Source organism: Pleurodeles waltl, chromosome 10, assembly GCF_031143425.1.
Source record: "Pleurodeles waltl isolate 20211129_DDA chromosome 10, aPleWal1.hap1.20221129, whole genome shotgun sequence".
Taxonomy (NCBI): Eukaryota; Metazoa; Chordata; class Amphibia; order Caudata; family Salamandridae; genus Pleurodeles; species Pleurodeles waltl.
In genome coordinates this window covers 724,923,993-724,941,672 of record NC_090449.1, presented here as the reverse complement: position 1 = coordinate 724,941,672, position 17,680 = coordinate 724,923,993, and the positions used below count along the sequence as shown (strand labels likewise).

Genomic DNA, 17,680 nt, shown 5'->3' with positions numbered 1-17,680 from the left:
GGGTGCCATGCCAACCTCACACTGCCTATGCAGTATAGATAAGTCACCCCTCTAGCAGGCCTTACAGCCCTAAGGCAGGGTGCACTATACCATAGGTGAGGGCACCAGTGCATGAGCACTGTGCCCCTACAGTGTCTTAGCCAAACCTTAGACATTGTAAGTGCAGGGTAGCCATAAGAGTATATGGCCTGGGAGTCTGTCAAACACGAACCCCACAGCACCATAATGGCTACACTGAAAACTGGGAAGTTTGGTATCAAACTTCTCAGCACAATAAATGCACACTGATACCAGTGTACATTTTATTGTAAAATACACCCCAGAGGGCACCTTAGAGGTGCCCCCTGAAACCTTAACCAACTACCTGTGTAGGCTGACTGGTTTTAGCAGCCTGCCACACTCGAGACATGTTGCTGGCCACATGGGGAGAGTGCCTTTGTCACTCTGTGGCTGGTAACAAAGCCTGCACTGGGTGGAGATGCTATCACCTCCCCCTTGCAGGAGCTGTAACACCTGGCGGTGAGCCTCAAAGGCTCACCCCCTTTGTTCCAGCGCCACAGGGCATTCCAGCTAGTGGAGTTGCCCGCCCCCTCCGGCCACGGCCCCACTTTTGGCGGCAAGGCCGGAGGAGATAATGAGAAAAACAAGGAGGAGTCACTGACCAGTCAGGACAGCCCCTAAGGCAACCTGAGCTGAAGTGACTGACTTTTAGGAATCCTCCATCTTGCAGATGGAGGATCCCCCCCAATAGGGATAGGAATGTGACCCCCTCCCCTTGGGAGGAGGCACAAAGAGGGTGTAGCCACCCTCAGGGCTAGTAGCCATTGGCTACTGCCCTCCCTGACCTAAACACATCACTAAATTCTATATTTAGGGGCTCCCCTGAACCTAGGAACTCCGATTCCTGCAACTTAAGAAGAAGAGGACTGCTGAGCTGAAAAACCCTGCAGAGAAGACGGAGACACCAACTGCTTTGGCCCCAGCCCTACCGGCCTGTCTCCCCCCTTCGGAAGAAAACTGCTCCAGCAACGCTTTCCCCAGGACCAGCGACCTCTGAATCCTCAGAGGACTGCCCTGCTCTAAAAAGACCAAGAAACTCCTGAGAACAGCGGCCCTGTTCAACAAAGACTGCAACTTTGTTTCCAGAGGAGCAACTTTAAAGACCCCTGCAATCCCTGCCAGAAGCGTGAGACTTGCAACACTGCACCCGGCGACCCCGACTGGACTGGTGGAGAAACAACGCTACAGGGAGGACCCCCCGGCGACTCCAAGACTGTGAGTAACCAAAGTTGTCCCCCCTGAGCCCCCACAGCGACGCCTGCAGAGGGAATCCCGAGGCTCCCCCTGACCGCGACTGTCTGAATCCAAAAACCGGACGCCTGGAAAAGACCCTGCACCCGCAGCCCCCAGGAGCTGAAGGATCGGAACTCCAGTGCAGGAGTGACCCCCAGGAGGCCCTATCCCTTGCCCAGGTGGTGGCTACCCCGAGGAGCCCCCCCCCTTGCCTGCATCGCTGAAGAGACCCCTTGGTCTCCCATTGATTCCTATTACAAACCCGACGTGTGTTGGCACACTGCACCCGGCCGCCCTCGTGCTGCTGAGGGTGTACTTTTTGTGCTGACTTGTGTCCCCCCCCGGTGCCCTACAAAACCCCCCTAGTCTGCCCTCTGAAGATGTGGGTACTTACCTGCTGGCAGACTGGAACCGGGGCACCCCCTTCTCCATTGAAGCCTATGTGTTTTGGGCACAACTTTGAACTCTGCACCTGACCGGCCCTGAGCTGCTGGTGTGGTAACATTGGGGTTGCTCTGAACCCCCAACAGTGGGCTACCTTGGACCCCAATTTGAACCCCGTAGGTGGTTTACTTACCTGCAAGAACTAACATTAACTTACCTCCCCCCAGGAACTGTGAAAATTGCACTGTGTCTAGTTTTAAAATAGCTATATGTGTTTTATGTGAAAAGTATATATGCTATTGTGATTATTCAAAGTTCCTAAAGTACCTACCTGCAATACCTTTCAAATGAGATATTACATGTAGAATTTGAACCTGTGGTTCTTAAAATAAACTAAGAAAATATATTTTTCTATACAAAAACCTATTGGCCTGGAATTGTTTCTGAGTGTGTGTACCTCATTTATTGCCTGTGTGTATGTACAACAAATGCTTAACACTACTCCTCTGATAAGCCTACTGCTCGACCACACTACCACAAAATTGAGCATTAGTATTATCTCTTTTTGCCACTATCTTACCTCTAAGGGGAACCCTTGGACTCTGTGCATACTATTCCTTACTTTGAAATAGTGCATACAGAGCCAACTTCCTACAATAGATCTATCCAGAAAGTTGATAATAGAGTCCATGTTAAGTGGGCCACTTCTCACTTGTTTAGGAACCATCTGAGTACTGCACCGTGGGACACGCTGACCCATTCTTTTAATGGTAACAGGCAAAACTATACTTTTCAGAATTGAACAAACTAGAACTTGTTGCAAATTAACACTGTGACACGAGGCTACAATGACTGCTATCCACAATACTCACAATATTATCTAATTAGTTTTGCTCCCTCGAAAGACTGGTAGAAATGCCCGTACATTAAATCGGAGGGTGGCGAGAACTACATTTTAAACAAAGCTGAAGTGCACAACGAAACAAGTACAATTACATCTTCCTTTTAGGTTTTCTACAATTGTTTTGATGGTTAGATCGACTCATTTGAAGAACTGCACATGCAAAGGAATGCCACTAGGTATGTAAAACATCAACCATAACGGGATCTTAGGGTGTCAAGATGCACATGAACTGTAGGTGTCGCCAGATTCTTATTTAATTTTGGAAAATAACAAATGTAATGTGCATCTACAAATAGCACTCACCAATGAAACAATTTCTAAATCAAAATGGCTTAATAGGAATGTGACCTTAACCAAATAGAGAAGATCACATATTGCCGACATCCTACTAATACTAGGGCAGCGCACTATGAATCCGAGGACAGCAGCTTTAATCCCAGAGATCACAGAAACAGGATACCCAAGAGTACAACATTGAGGAACCAACAGAGCACATCAGATAACCTGAAAAGCAAGCAGGGAGGTATCAGGGCCCTAAAAATACGTAGTAAGGGCGAGTGAGAAGCATCAAAATTAACTAGGGTGCAGAAATAAAACTCTAATAGCTGTTTTCCATTTGAACATGCGGTGTACATTTTGCAATCCGACGGCCAGGAAATATCAGCTCGTTATTTTCAGTTCATTGTTGGCTGTGACCATATTTGTTTCTAAGGAAACCAGTAACACAGACTAGTGCTCCACAAGTCTACAGCGTGGACCCACTACTCATCAACACCCATAGCAGCACCATCCAATCAGGACTTCAGTTTCAAGGACAAGTGAAGAAAATGTTCGGAGACTGTTGTTGGGATGGGGAAATGGGTAACGTAAGTTCCTCAACATCGCAATGGCGGTGATTTTCAAAGTCCGAGGCGGAGCAGATCAGACAGAAATGTTGGCAATATCTGATCTTTTGAACTTTCTTTATTTTTGATGGCCCAAGGCTATTGAAAGAACGCCATTTAACTTCATACTAGTGTTGAACCGTAGGTTTCCTTGGCCTAACAAACACCATATCTGTAACCAGTCTTTATCAAAGTACCAGGAGGAATGCTCAAGGCCAAAAATCTAAAATTAAGAAGCTAAACCCTACCTCATATGTGCCCATCAGTTGATAGGAGGTTTGGCTCAGATACATTTACAATTGGTCTCCAGTCAAACACAACATTGTTCAGGAGTTGGGCAAGATTAAGAGAAAGGCACACAAGTGGCCCAATCAGGGACTAAAGTATAGAAAATGCAGTTTAACACCTGCATGAGTCTCTGATAGACTCTTGAAATCAGTGTGAAGTCCGTAATAAAGCATACAGTTGCTTCCTTGATAATGTTTCTCCAAGGATGCCTACTACATTGCCCATCTAAGATATAAATCTCAGGCATATGGGATTGAACAAACAATAATTAACAGCTTCCTTCCCAGAAGAGATTTGGGGGATGGTTGGTCCAGAGGGCTGGTCATTACACAATCAACATATCCGATTGTGCTGGAAAACAAGAATTCAATATTTTTTTACTACATACTTTTTTAGCACATCTAATAAAGATACAGCCTGCACAGTACAAATGAGAGTTCATTACACATGCAGGATTGAATCTGCGCCTTGCATATGGAAAACATTTTTCTGCGGTATTTGACCTAATGGAGTATCTGCTGTCAAGTTTCCATCACTAGATGATTTCTAAGTGTGGAGGGCTGTGAGATCCAAAATATACGATCTGTTGAAAGAGCGAATAACCTTCCTTTATTTGGATATCCATAATCATTTAAAGATGCAGCACAATATCTTGGATTAAGAACGCAAGGCATTAGGATATTTCCAGGAGAGTTTCGACATGATGGGAGCTCTGCAAGGATACTGTAATTGTTTTGCAACGTTTTATACATTTAAATACAAAAAGACTTTTGTACCTGATCGAAGTTTTAATTCCATCTTCTGAGGCTGGACCTGAGTGATGTCCTCTGGCTTCAATTTTTCTGCAGTGTCTTTGCTGCGATTTGTCAATGGTTTATTTTCACGCATTCTTTGGCTACCTCTGGGATTTTCAATTTCTGATTCTTTACATCCCTTACTCTTTAACGTTGCTATATCATCACATCTTGCTGAAGTTGGTTTCCCTTCTTGTAAAAAGTCCTGAAAATATTAGCCAGTAAAATGAGCATTTAAAAAGGTCTAAATTGCTTTTGTTTCATATATTAATTTAAGACAGTCATTTCTTAGAAAGATGTGCATTGAGCCCGGAGCTTGGGAAAACACACAAAATTATTTTCAACACAAAATTTAAAAAAAACAATAAACACAATAAAACTCGAGTATTTAACACAATTCTTTTGTCTGCTCTGCACTAAAAAAAAACAAAAAAAACAAGTGTTATATGGAGCTTATGGAATCCATGCCAATTTGTATTAGAACAACTGTCAAAATTTCAAAACACTCCAACAAGTTGTATCTTCATATCATTCATATATATATATATATATATATATATATATATATATATATATATATATATATATATATATATGTGTGTACACAAAGATATACAGTATACATAACAAGTAAGCGTGTAATATGTTCCAATACTGCCATCATGGGATTCTGATAACATTAATTACAAGATCAAGTGGTTTGTAAAGGTCACTAAAACCCAAACATGGCAATATAGGACAATATCATGCAAGTTCCCAGTCGTGTATTTTTTTGAATTACATGTTTATTTTAGGGTAGCTTGAAATAGATGTTTTGCAAAAAGGAAAACGTTTAACTACAGATGGAAAAAGCTGTTAAAACGATTTTATTTAATGCACAGTTAACAAGGGGCAGTGACCAAAATTAAAAAATTTAGGTTTTGTTTACCTTTCATGAAAACAAATTGTCGAGAAACAAACGGATGATGTTCAATGGAAGGAAAATTATGCGGTTCTATGGCTCCTGTGCTTACTGCAAATTTTAAATTACCAGCATTTGCCACACATGTTGCATTAATGCAGATTTAAACAAAAACTGTTTACAAACTCAACTGGTTCAAAACATTATTGCTGAAGACAATGACATAACTTGCCTTTGAATGCTGCATAATTTATAAAACCCTGCTGCTGCATCTACTGGCATCCCTCGCTACACAATCCTAGCAGTCCTAACAAAGGTGATCGGAGGAGGAGTCCAGGACCTGTTACTGGGATAATAAAACCTTTATTTCAGGGTACCCTGTAAAACGCACCACTGAATTTTATACAATAAAACCCCACAAATGGCATGCACTTGTCTTCAAACGTTTTCTCCCGAGCCCTGATTAGGGAGAAAATTTGTATGGGGACCCTGAGGTGATGTAACCTATGTGCCTAATGAATGAGGAGTACATGTATTTAGTGGTGCATGTTCCAACTCATTTTCAAAACGCCAATGTGCAGTGTATAAATCAGACAGCAGTACTGAAAAGATCTCTCACGCACACTGAAAAGGCATAGCAGAGGCCACAAGAGTGCAAGCAGGGCAAGGCTATCATTGGTGCAATATCTGCTATCACCCTCCAAGTCACTATCATCATCCTCTGTGTTGCCATCCTCAGAGGGGTTGGCTCTTTCAAACTCTGCCAACAGCTCCTGGAGCTGTAGTTTGGAAGGTCTGGAGCCCATTGCTATTTTCTTTAGTTTACAGAGTGACCTTAGCTCTCTCTTCTGGAGATGGAGGTAAGGTGTGGTGTCGAGTTCCACCACATTCATCTCTGTACTAGACATTATTCTTCTAAAAGTTGGAATGCTTTTAAGAATCTAAAACTAGTTCTAGAATCTAATTCAAACTTTTACAAACTTTTAAACTCTAAAAGAAATGCTAACAGGGACTAACACAAGGCCCTAGCAGGACTTTTAAGAATTTAGAAAACTTTTCAAATTGCAAAAATCAATTTCTAATGACAATTTTGGAATTTGTCGTGTGATCAGGTATTGGCTGAGTAGTCCAGCAAATGCAAAGTCTTGTACCCCACCGCTGATCCACCAATGTAGGAAGTTGGCTCTGTATGTGCTATTTCAAAGTAAGGAATAGCATGCACAGAGTCCAAGGGTTCCCCTTAGAGGTAAAATAGTGGTAAAAAGAGATAATACTAATGCTCTATTTTGTGGTAGTGTGGTCGAGCAGTAGGCTTATCCAAGGAGTAGTGTTAAGCATTTGTTGTACATACACATAGACAATAAATGAGGTACACACACTCAGAGACAAATCCAGCCAATAGGTTTTGTTACAGAAAAATATATTTTCTTAGTTTATTTTAAGAACCACAGGTTCAAATTTTACATGTAATAGCTCTTTTGAAAGGTATTGCAGGTAAGTACTCTAGGAACTTTGAATCATTACTTTAGCATGTATACTTTTTACATAAAACACAATAAGCTGTTTTAAAAGTGGACACAGTGCAATTTTCACAGTTCCTGGAGGAGGTAAGTTATTGTTAGTTTCAACAGGTAAGTAAGGCACTTACAGGTTTCAGTTTTTGGTCCAAGGTAGCCCACCGTTGGGGGTTCAGAGCAACCCCAAAGTTATCACACCAGCAGCTCAGGGCCGGCCAGGTGCAAAGGTCAAAGAGGTGCCCAAAACACATAGGCTATAATGGAGAGAAGGGGGTGCCCCGGTTCCAGTCTGCCAGCAGGTAAGTACCCACGTCTTCGGAGGGCAGACCAGGGGGGTTTTGTAGGGCACCGGGGGGGACACAAAGTAGCACAGAAAGTACACCCTCAGCAGCGCGGGGGCGGCCGGGTGCAGTGCAAACACGCGTCGGGTTTCCTTCAGGTTTCAATGGGAGACCAAGGGGTCTCTTCAGCGATGCAGGCAGGCAAGGGGGGGGGCTCCTCGGGGTAGCCACCACCTGGGCAAGGGAGAGGGCCTCCTGGGGGTCACTCCTGCACAGAAGTTCCGTTTCTTTAGGGGCTGGGGGCTGCGGGTGCAGGGTCTTTTCCAGCCGTCGGGAAATGGAGTTCAGACAGTCGCGGTCAGGGGGAGCCTGGGGATTCCCTCTGCAGGCGTCGCTGTGGGGGCTCAGGGGGGACAACTTTGGTTACTCACAGTCGTAGAGTCGCCGGAGGGTCCTCCCTGAGTTGGTTGTTCTCCACCAGTCGAGTCGGGGTCGCCGGGTGCAGTGTTGCAAGTCTCACGCTTCTTGCGGGGAGTTGCAGGGGTCTTTAAATCTGCTCCTTGTAACAAAGTTGCAGTTCTTTTGGAGCAGTGCCGAGGTCCTCGGGAGTTTCTTGTCTTTTTCGAAGCAGGGCAGTCCTCGGAGGATTCAGAGGTCGCTGGTCCCTTGGAAAGCGTCGCTGGAGCAGGTTTCTTTGGAAGGCAGGAGACAGGCCGGTAAGTCTGGGGCCAAGGCAGTTGGTGTCTTCTGTTTTTCCTCTGCAGGGGTTTGTCAGCTCGGCAGTCCTTCTTCTTGTAGTTGCAGGAATCTAAATCTTTAGGTTCAGGGAAGCCCTTAAATACAAAATTTAAGGGCGTGTTTAGGTCTGGGGGGTTAGTAGCCAATGGCTACTAGCCCCGAGGGTGGGTACACCCTCTTTGTGCCTCCTCCCAAGGGGAGGGGGTCACATCCCTAATCCTATTGGGGGAATCCTCCATCTGCAAGATGGAGGATTTCTAAAAGTTAGAGTCACCTCAGCTCAGGACACCTTAGGGGCTGTCCTGACTGGCCAATGACTCCTCCTTGTTATTCTCATTATTTTCTCCGGCCTTGCCGCCAAAAGAGGGGGCCGGGCCGGAGGGGGCGGGCAACTCCACTAGCTGGAGTGTCCTGCGGTGCTGTGACAAAGGGGTGAGCCTTTGAGGCTCACTGCCAGGTGTTACAGCTCCTGCCTGGGGGAGGTGTTAGCATCTCCACCCAGTGCAGGCTTTGTTACTGGCCTCAGAGTGACAAAGGCACTCTCCCCATGGGGCCAGCAACATGTCTCTAGTGTGGCAGGCTGCTGGAACCAGTCAGCCTACACAGATAGTCGGTTAAGTTTCAGGGGGCACCTCTAAGGTGCCCTCTGTGGTGTATTTTACAATAAAATGTACACTGGCATCAGTGTGCATTTATTGTGCTGAGAAGTTTGATACCAAACTTCCCAGTTTTCAGTGTAGCCATTATGGTGCTGTGGAGTTCGTGTTTGACAGACTCCCAGACCATATACTCTTATGGCTACCCTGCACTTACAATGTCTAAGGTTTTGCTTAGACACTGTAGGGGCTCAGTGCTCATGCACTGGTGCCCTCACCTATGGTATAGTGCACCCTGCCTTAGGGCTGTAAGGCCTGCTAGAGGGGTGTCTTACCTATACTGCATAGGCAGTGAGAGGCTGGCATGGCACCCTGTGGGGAGTGCCATGTCGACTTACTCAGTTTGTTCTCACTAGCACACACAAGCTGGTAAGCAGTGTGTCTGTGCTGAGTGAGGGGTCTCTAGGGTGGCATAATACATGCTGCAGCCCTTAGAGACCTTCCCTGGCATCAGGGCCCTTGGTACCAGTTACAAGGGACTTATCTGGAGGCCAGGGTGTGCCAATTGTGGAATCAAAAAGTACAGGTTAGGGAAAGAACACTGGTGCTGGGGCCTGGTTAGCAGGCCTCAGCACACTTTCAATTCAAAACATAGCATCAGCAAAGGCAAAAAGTCAGGGGGTAACCATGCCAAGGAGGCATTTCCTTACACAACCCCCCCCCAAACGAAAGAGGATGAGACTAACCTGTCCCAAGAGAGTCTTCATTTTCTAAGTGGAAGAACCTGGAAAGGCCATCTGCATTGGCATGGGCAGTCCCAGGTCTGTGTTCCACTATAAAGTCCATTCCCTGTAGGGAGATGGACCACCTCAACAGTTTTGGATTTTCACCTTTCATTTGCATCAGCCATCTGAGAGGTCTGTGGTCAGTCTGAACTAGGAAGTGAGTACCAAAGAGGTATGGTCTCGGCTTCTTCAGGGACCAAACCACAGCAAAGGCCTCCCTCTCAATGGCACTCCAACGCTGCTCCCTGGGGAGTAACCTCCTGCTAATGAAAGCAACAGGCTGGTCAAGGCCATCATCATTTGTTTGGGACAAAACTGCCCCTATCCCATGTTCAGAGGCATCTGTTTGCACAATGAATTGCTTGGAGTAATCTGGAGCTTTTAGAACTGGTGCTGTGCACATAGCTTGTTTCAGGGTGTCAAAGGCCTGTTGGCACTCTACAGTCCAGTTTACTTTCTTGGGCATTTTCTTGGAGGTCAATTCTGTGAGGGCTGTCACTATTGATCCATATCCCTTCACAAACCTCCTATACTACCCAGTCAAGCCAAGGAATTCCCTGACTTGAGTCTGGGTTTTTGGAGCTACCCAGTCCAGAATAGTCTGGATCTTGGGTTGGAGTGGCTGAACTTGGCCTCCACCTACAAGGTGTCCCAAGTAAACCACAGTTCCCTGCCCTATCTGGCATTTGGATGCCTTGATAGAGAGGCCTGCAGATTGCAGAGCCTTCAAAACCTTCAGGTGGACCAGGTGATCCTACCAGGTGGAGCTGAAGACAGCAGTATCATCAAGATAAGCTGCACTAAAGGATTCCAGCCCAGCAAGGACTTGATTCACCAACCTTTGGAAGGTGGCAGGGGCATTCTTTAAACCAAAGGGCATAACAGTGAACTGATAATGCCCATCAGGTGTGGAGAATGCTGTCTTTTCTTTTGCTCCAGGGGCCATTCTGATTTGCCAGTACCCTGCTGTTAAGTCAAAGGTACTTAAGAATTTGGCAACCCCTAATTTGTCTATGAGCTCATCAGCTCTAGGAATGGGATGGGCATCTGTCTTGGTGACAGAGTTGAGACCTCTGTAGTGCACACAAAACCTCATTTCTCTCTTTCCATCTTTGGTGTGAGGTTTGGGGACTAAGACCACTGGGCTAGCCCAGGGGCTGTCAGAGTGCTCTATTACTCCCAATTCCAGCATCTTGTGGACTTCCACCTTGATGCTTTCCTTAACTTGATCAGACTGTCTAAATATTTTGTTTTTGACAGGCATGCTGTCTCCTGTGTCCACATCATGGGTACACAGGTGTGTCTGACCAGGGGTTAGGGAAAAGAGTTCAGCAAACTGTTGCAGGACCTTCCTACAGTCAGCTTGCTGTTGGCCAGAGAGGGTGTCTGAGTAGATCACTCCATCCACTGAGCCATCTTTAGGGTCTGATGAGAGGAGATCAGGGAGAGGCTCACTCTCAGCTTCCTGGTCCTCATCTGTTACCATCAACAGATTTACATCAGCCCTGTCATGGAAGAGTTTAAGGCGGTTTACATGGATCACCCTCTTGGGGCTCCTGCTTGTGCCCAGGTCTACCAGGTAGGTGGCCTGACTCTTCCTTTCTAGTACTGGGTAAGGGCCACTCCATTTGTCCTGAAGTGCCCTGGGAGCCACAGGTTCCAGAACCCAGACTTTCTGCCCTGGTTGAAATTCAACCAGTGCAGCCTTTTGGTCATACCACAACTTCTGGAGTTGTTGGCTGGCCTCAAGGTTTTTACTTGCCTTTTCCATGTACTCTGCCATTCTTGAGCGAAGGCCAAGTACATAGTCCACTATGTCTTGTTTAGGCTCATGAAGAGGTCTCTCCCAGCCTTCTTTAACAAGAGCAAGTGGTCCCCTTACAGGGTGGCCAAACAGAAGTTCAAAGGGTGAGAATCCTACTCCCTTCTGAGGCACCTCTCTGTAAGCGAAAAGCAGACATGGCAGGAGGACATCCCATCTCCTTTTGAGTTTTTCTGGGAGCCCCATGATCATGCCCTTTAATGTCTTGTTGAATCTCTCAACAAGGCCATTAGTTTGTGGATGATATGGTGTAGTGAACTTATAAGTCACTCCACACTCATTCCACATGTGTTTTAGGTATGCTGACATGAAGTTGGTACCTCTGTCAGACACCACCTCCTTAGGGAAGCCCACTCTGGTAAAGATACCAATGAGTGCCTTGGCTACTGCAGGGGCAGTAGTCGACCTAAGGGGAATAGCTTCAGGATACCTAGTAGCATGATCCACTACTACTAGGATATACATATTTCCAGAGGCTGTGGGAGGTTCTAGTGGACCAACTATGTCCACATCCACTCTTTCCAAGGGACCCCCACCACTGGAAGTGGAATGAGGGGGGCCTTTGGATGCCCACCTGTCTTACCACTGGCTTGACAGGTGGGGCAGGAGAGGCAAAACTCCTTAACATTCTGGGACATATTGGGCCAGTAGAAGTGGTTGACTAACCTCTCCCACGTCTTGGTTTGTCCCAAATGCCCAGCAAGGGGAATATCATGGGCTAAGGTCAGAATAAACTCTCTGAAACCCTGAGACACTACCACTCTCCTAGTGGCACCAGGTTTGGGATCTCTTGCCTCAGTGTACAGGAGTCCATCTTCCCAATAGACCCTATGTGTTCCATTTTTCTTGCCATTGGACTCTTCAGCAGCTTGCTGCCTAAGGCCTTCAAGAGAGGGACAGGTTTCTTGTCCCTTACACAACTCTTCCCTTGAGGGTCCCCCTGGGCCTAAGAGCTCAACCTGATAAGGTTCCAGCTCCATAGGCTCAGTTCCCTCAGAGGGCAGAACTTCTTCCTGAGAAGAGAGGTTCTCTTTTTGGTGTTGTGTTGCAGCTGGTTTCCCAGCTGACTTTCCTTTTCTCTTGGTAGGCTGGGCCATTTTTCCAGACTCCAGCTCTACTTTTTCACCCTGTGCCTTGCACTGTGCCCTTGTCTTGACACACACCAGTTCAGGGAGACCCAGCATGGCTGCATGGGTTTTCAGTTCTACCTCAGCCCATGCTGAGGACTCCAGGTCATTTCCAAGCAAACAGTCTACTGGGATATTTGAGGAGACCACCACCTGTTTCAGGCCATTGACCCCTCCCCACTCTAAAGTTACCATAGCCATGGGATGTACTTTAGTCTGATTGTCAGCGTTGGTGACTGGATAAGTTTGTCCAGCCAGGTATTGGCCAGGGGAAACCAGTTTCTCTGTCACCATGGTGACACTGGCACCTGTATCCCTCAGGCCCTCTACACTTGTCCCATTAATTAAGAGCGGCTGCCTGTATTTTTGCATGTTAGGGGGCCAGGCAGCCAGTGTGGCTAAATCCACCCCACCCTCAGAGACTAATGTAGCTTCAGTGTGACACCTGATTTGCTCTGGGCACACTGTTGATCCCACTTGGAGACTGGCCATTCCAGTTTTAGCTGGATGGGAGTTAGAAGTGGTATCTTTCTTGGGACAGGCCTTGTCTCCAGTTTGGTGTCCAGACTGACTACAGTTACGACACCAGGCCTTTTTGGGATCAAAGTTTTTACCCTTGTACCCAGAATTGTTTTGTGAAGAGGCTCTGGGCCCACCCTCCTGTGCAGGTTTTTGGGGGCCTGTAGAAGACTCTTTACTATCTTTGTTTTTGGCTGTCTCACCACCTTTCCCCTGGGGAGGTTTTGTGACCCCTTTCTTTTGGTCACCCCCTGTGGAAGTTTTGGACACCCTAGTCTTGACCCAATGGTCCGCCTTCTTTCCCAATTCTTGGGGAGAAATTGGTCCTAGGTCCACCAGATGCTGATGCAGTTTATCATTGAAACAATTACTTAATAGGTGTTCTTTCACAAATAAATTGTACAGCCCATCATAATCATTTACACCATTGCCTTGAATCCAACCATCTAGTGTTTTTACTGAGTAGTCTACAAAGTCAACCCAGGTCTGGCTCGAGGATTTTTGAGCCCCCCTGAATCTAATCCTATACTCCTCAGTGGAGAATCCAAAGCCCTCAATCAGGGTACCCTTCATGAGGTCATAAGATTCTGCATCTTTTCCAGAGAGTGTGAGGAGTCTATCCCTACACTTTCCTGTGAACATTTCCCAAAGGAGAGCACCCCAGTGAGATTTGTTCACTTTTCTGGTTTCACAAGCCCTCTCAAAAGCTGTGAACCATTTGGTGATGTCATCACCATCTTAAAATTTTGTTACAATCCCTTTGGGGATTTTCAACATGTCAGGAGAATCTCTGACCCTATTTATGTTGCTGCCACCATTGATGGGTCCTAGGCCCATCTCTTGTCTTTCCCTTTCTATGGCTAGGATCTGTTTTTCCAAAGCCAATCTTCTGGCCATCCTGGCTAACTGGATGTCCTCTTCACTGGAGTTATCCTCAGTGATTTCAGAGAGGCTGGACCCTCCTGTGAGGGAGCCAGCATCTCTGACTATTATTTTTGGAGTCAGGGCTTGAGAAGCCCTGTTCTCCCTAGATAGGACTGGTGGAGGGGATTCTTCCTCCAGTTCACTATCATCCTCCTCTGTGTTATCCACAGAGGGGTTGGCTCTATCATACTGTAAAGAAATGGCTCCCTGTTGCAGTTACCCCCCACTTTTTGCCTGATACTGATGCTGACTTGACTGAGAAGTGTGCTGGGACCCTGCTAACCAGGCCCCAGCACCAGTGTTCTTTCACCTAAAATGTACCATTGTTTCCACAATTGGCACAACCCTGGCACCTAGGTAAGTCCCTTGTAACTGGTACCCCTGGTACCAAGGGCCCTGATGCCAGGGAAGGTCTCTAAGGGCTGCAGCATGTCTTATGCCACCCTAGGGACCCCTCACTCAGCACAGACACACTGCTTGCCAGCTTGTGTGTGCTGATGGGGAGAAAATGACTAAGTCGACATGGCACTCCCCTCAGGGTGCCATGCCAACCTCCCACTGCCTGTGGCATAGGTAAGTCACCCCTCTAGTAGGCCTTACAGCCCTAAGGCAGGGTGCACTATACCACAGGTGAGGGCATATGTGCATGAGCACTATGCCCCTACAGTGTCTAAGCAAAACCTTAGACATTGTAAGTGCAGGGTAGCCATAAGAGTATATGGGCTGGGAGTCTGTCAAAAACGAACTCCACAGCTCCATAATGGCTACACTGAATACTGGGAAGTTTGGTATCAATCTTCTCAGAATAATAAACCCACACTGATGCCAGTGTTGGATTTATTAAAAAATGCACACAGAGGGCATCTTAGAGATACCCCCTGTATTTTACCCAATTGTTCAGTGCAGGACTGACTGGTCTGTGCCAGCCTGCTGCTGAGAGACGAGTGTCTGACCTCATGCGGTGAGAGCCTTTGTGCTCTCGGAGGACAGAAACAAAGCCTGCTCTGGGTGGAGGTGCTTCACACCTCCCCCCTGCAGGAACTGTAACACCTAGCAGTGAGCTTCAAAGGCTCAAGCTTCGTGTTACAATGCCCCAGGGCACTCCAGCTAGTGGAGATGCCCGCCTCCTGGACCCAGCCCCCACTTTTGGCGGCAAGTCCAGGAGAGATAATGAGAAAAACAAGGAGGAGTCACTGGCCAGTCAGGACAGCCCCTAAGGTGTCCTGAGCTGAGGTGCCTCTGACTTTTAGAAATCCTCCATCTTGAAGAAGGAGGATTCCCCCAATAGGGATAGGAATGTGACCCCCTCCCCTTGGGAGGAGGCACAAAGAGGGTGTACCCACCCTCAGGGCTAGTAGCCATTGGCTACTAACCCCCCAGACCTAAACACGCCCTTAAATTTAGTATTTAAGGGCTTCCCTGAACCTAAGAATTCAGATTCCTGCAACAACAAGAAGAAGGACTGCCTAGCTGAAAACCCCTGCAGAGGAAGACCAGAAGACAACAACTGCCTTGGCTCCAGAAACTCACCGGCCTGTCTCCTGCCTTCCAAAGAACTCTGCTCCAGCGACGCCTTCCAAAGGGACCAGCGACCTCTGAATCCTCTGAGGACTGCCCTGCTTCGACGACGACAAGAAACTCCCGAGGACAGCGAACCTGCTCCAAAAAGACTGCAACTTTGTTTCAAGAAGCAGCTTTAAAGAACCCTGCAACTCCCCGCAAGAAGCGTGAGACTTGCAACACTGCACCCGGCGACCCCGACTCGGCTGGTGGAGAACCAACACCTCAGGGAGGACCCCCGGACTACTCTACGACTGTGAGTACCAAAACCTGTCCCCCCTGAGCCCCCACAGCGCCGCCTGCAGAGGGAATCCCGAGGCTTCCCCTGACCGCGACTCTCTGAAACCTAAGTCCCGACGCCTGGAAAAGACCCTGCACCCGCAGCCCCCAGGACCTGAAGGACCGGACTTTCACTGCAGAAGTGACCGCCAGGAGTCCCTCTCCCTTGCCCAAGTGGAGGTTTCCCCGAGGAAGCCCCCCCTTGCCTGCCTGCAGCACTGAAGAGATCCCTTGATCTCTCATTGACTTACATTGCGAACCCGACGCTTGTTCTAACACTGCACCCGGCTGCCCCCGCGCCGCTGAGGGTGAAATTTCTGTGTGGGCTTGTGTCCCCCCCGGTGCCCTACAAAACCCCCCTGGTCTGCCCTCCGAAGACGCGGGTACTTACCTGCAAGCAGACCGGAACCGGGGCACCCCCTTCTCTCCATTGAAGCCTATGCGTTTTGGGCACCACTTTGAACTCTGCACCTGACCGGCCCTGAGCTGCTGGTGTGGTAACTTTGGGGTTGCTCTGAACACCCAACGGTGGGCTACCTTGGACCAAGAACTGAACCCTGTAAGTGTCTTACTTACCTGGTAAAACTAACAAAAACTTACCTCCCCCAGGAACTGTGAAAATTGCCCACTTTTGAAATAGCTATTTGTGAATAACTTGAAAAGTATACATGCAATTGAAATGATTCAAAGTTCCTAATGTACTTACCTGCAATACCTTTCAAACAAGATATTACATGTTAAATTTGAACCTGTGGTTCTTAAAATAAACTAAGAAAATATATTTTTCTATAACAAAACCTATTGGCTGGATTTGTCTCTGAGTGTGTGTACCTCATTTATTGTCTATGTGTATGTACAACAAATGCTTAACACTACTCCTTGGATAAGCCTACTGCTCGACCACACTACCACAAAATAGAGCATTAGTATTATCTCTTTTTACCACTATTTTACCTCTAAGGGGAACCCTTGGACTCTGTGCATGCTATTCCTTACTTTGAAATAGCACATACAGAGCCAACTTCCTACATTGGTGGATCAGCGGTGGGGTACAAGACTTTGCATTTGCTGGACTACTCAGCCAATACCTGATCACACGACAAATTCCAAAATTGTCATTAGAAATTGATTTTTGCAATTTGAAAAGTTTTCTAAATTCTTAAAAGTCCTGCTAGGGCCTTGTGTTAGTCCCTGTTAGCATTTCTTTTAGAGTTTAAAAGTTTGTAAAAGTTTGAATTAGATTCTAGAACTAGTTTTAGATTCTTAAAAGCATTCCAACTTTTAGAAGAATAATGTCTAGTACAGAGATGAATGTGGTGGAACTCGACACCACACCTTACCTCCATCTCCAGATGAGAGAGCTAAGGTCACTCTGTAAACTAAAGAAAATAGCAATGGGCTCCAGACCTTCCAAACTACAGCTCCAGGAGCTGTTGGCAGAGTTTGAAAGAGCCAACCCCTCTGAGGATGGCAACACAGAGGATGATGATAGTGACTTGGAGGGTGATTCCCCCCCCACCAGTCCTATCTAGGGAGAACAGGGCTTCTCAAGCCCTGACTCCAAAAATAATAGTCAGAGATGCTGGCTCCCTCACAGGAGGGTCCAGCCTCTCTGAAATCACTGAGGATAACTCCAGTGAAGAGGACATCCAGTTAGCCAGGATGCGGAAAATATTGGCTTTGGAAAAACAGATCCTAGCCATAGAAAGGGAAAGACAAGAGATGGGCCTAGGACCCATCAATGGTGGCAGCAACATAAATAGGGTCAGAGATTCTCCTGACATGTTGAAAATCCCCAAAGGGATTGTAACTAAATATGAAGATGGTGATGACATCACCAAATGGTTCACAGCTTTTGAGAGGGCTTGTGAAACCAGAAAAGTGAACAAATCTCACTGGGGTGCTCTCCTTTGGGAAATGTTCACAGGAAAGTGTAGGGATAGACTCCTCACACTCTCTAAAAAAGATGCAGAATCTTATGACCTCATGAAGGGTACCCTGATTGAGGGCTTTGGATTCTCCACTGAGGAGTATAGAATTAGATTCAGGGGGGCTCAAAAATCCTCGAGCCAGACCTGGGTTGA

The 17,680-nt window shown here is 47.0% G+C and overlaps 1 protein-coding gene across 6 annotated transcripts in view; it reads right to left on the bottom strand.

Moving 5' to 3' along the window:
• The window catches only part of ITGB1 (integrin subunit beta 1), a 367,090-nt gene that overhangs the window by 280,743 nt on the left and 68,667 nt on the right, over positions 1–17,680 (bottom strand). For all 6 annotated transcript variants that reach the window (XM_069211246.1, XM_069211243.1, XM_069211245.1 and 3 more), the window contains exon 4: positions 4,530–4,752. In XM_069211246.1, coding sequence (XP_069067347.1) covers positions 4,530–4,752 — 223 coding nt within the window. The remainder of the gene's footprint in view (positions 1–4,529; positions 4,753–17,680) is intronic.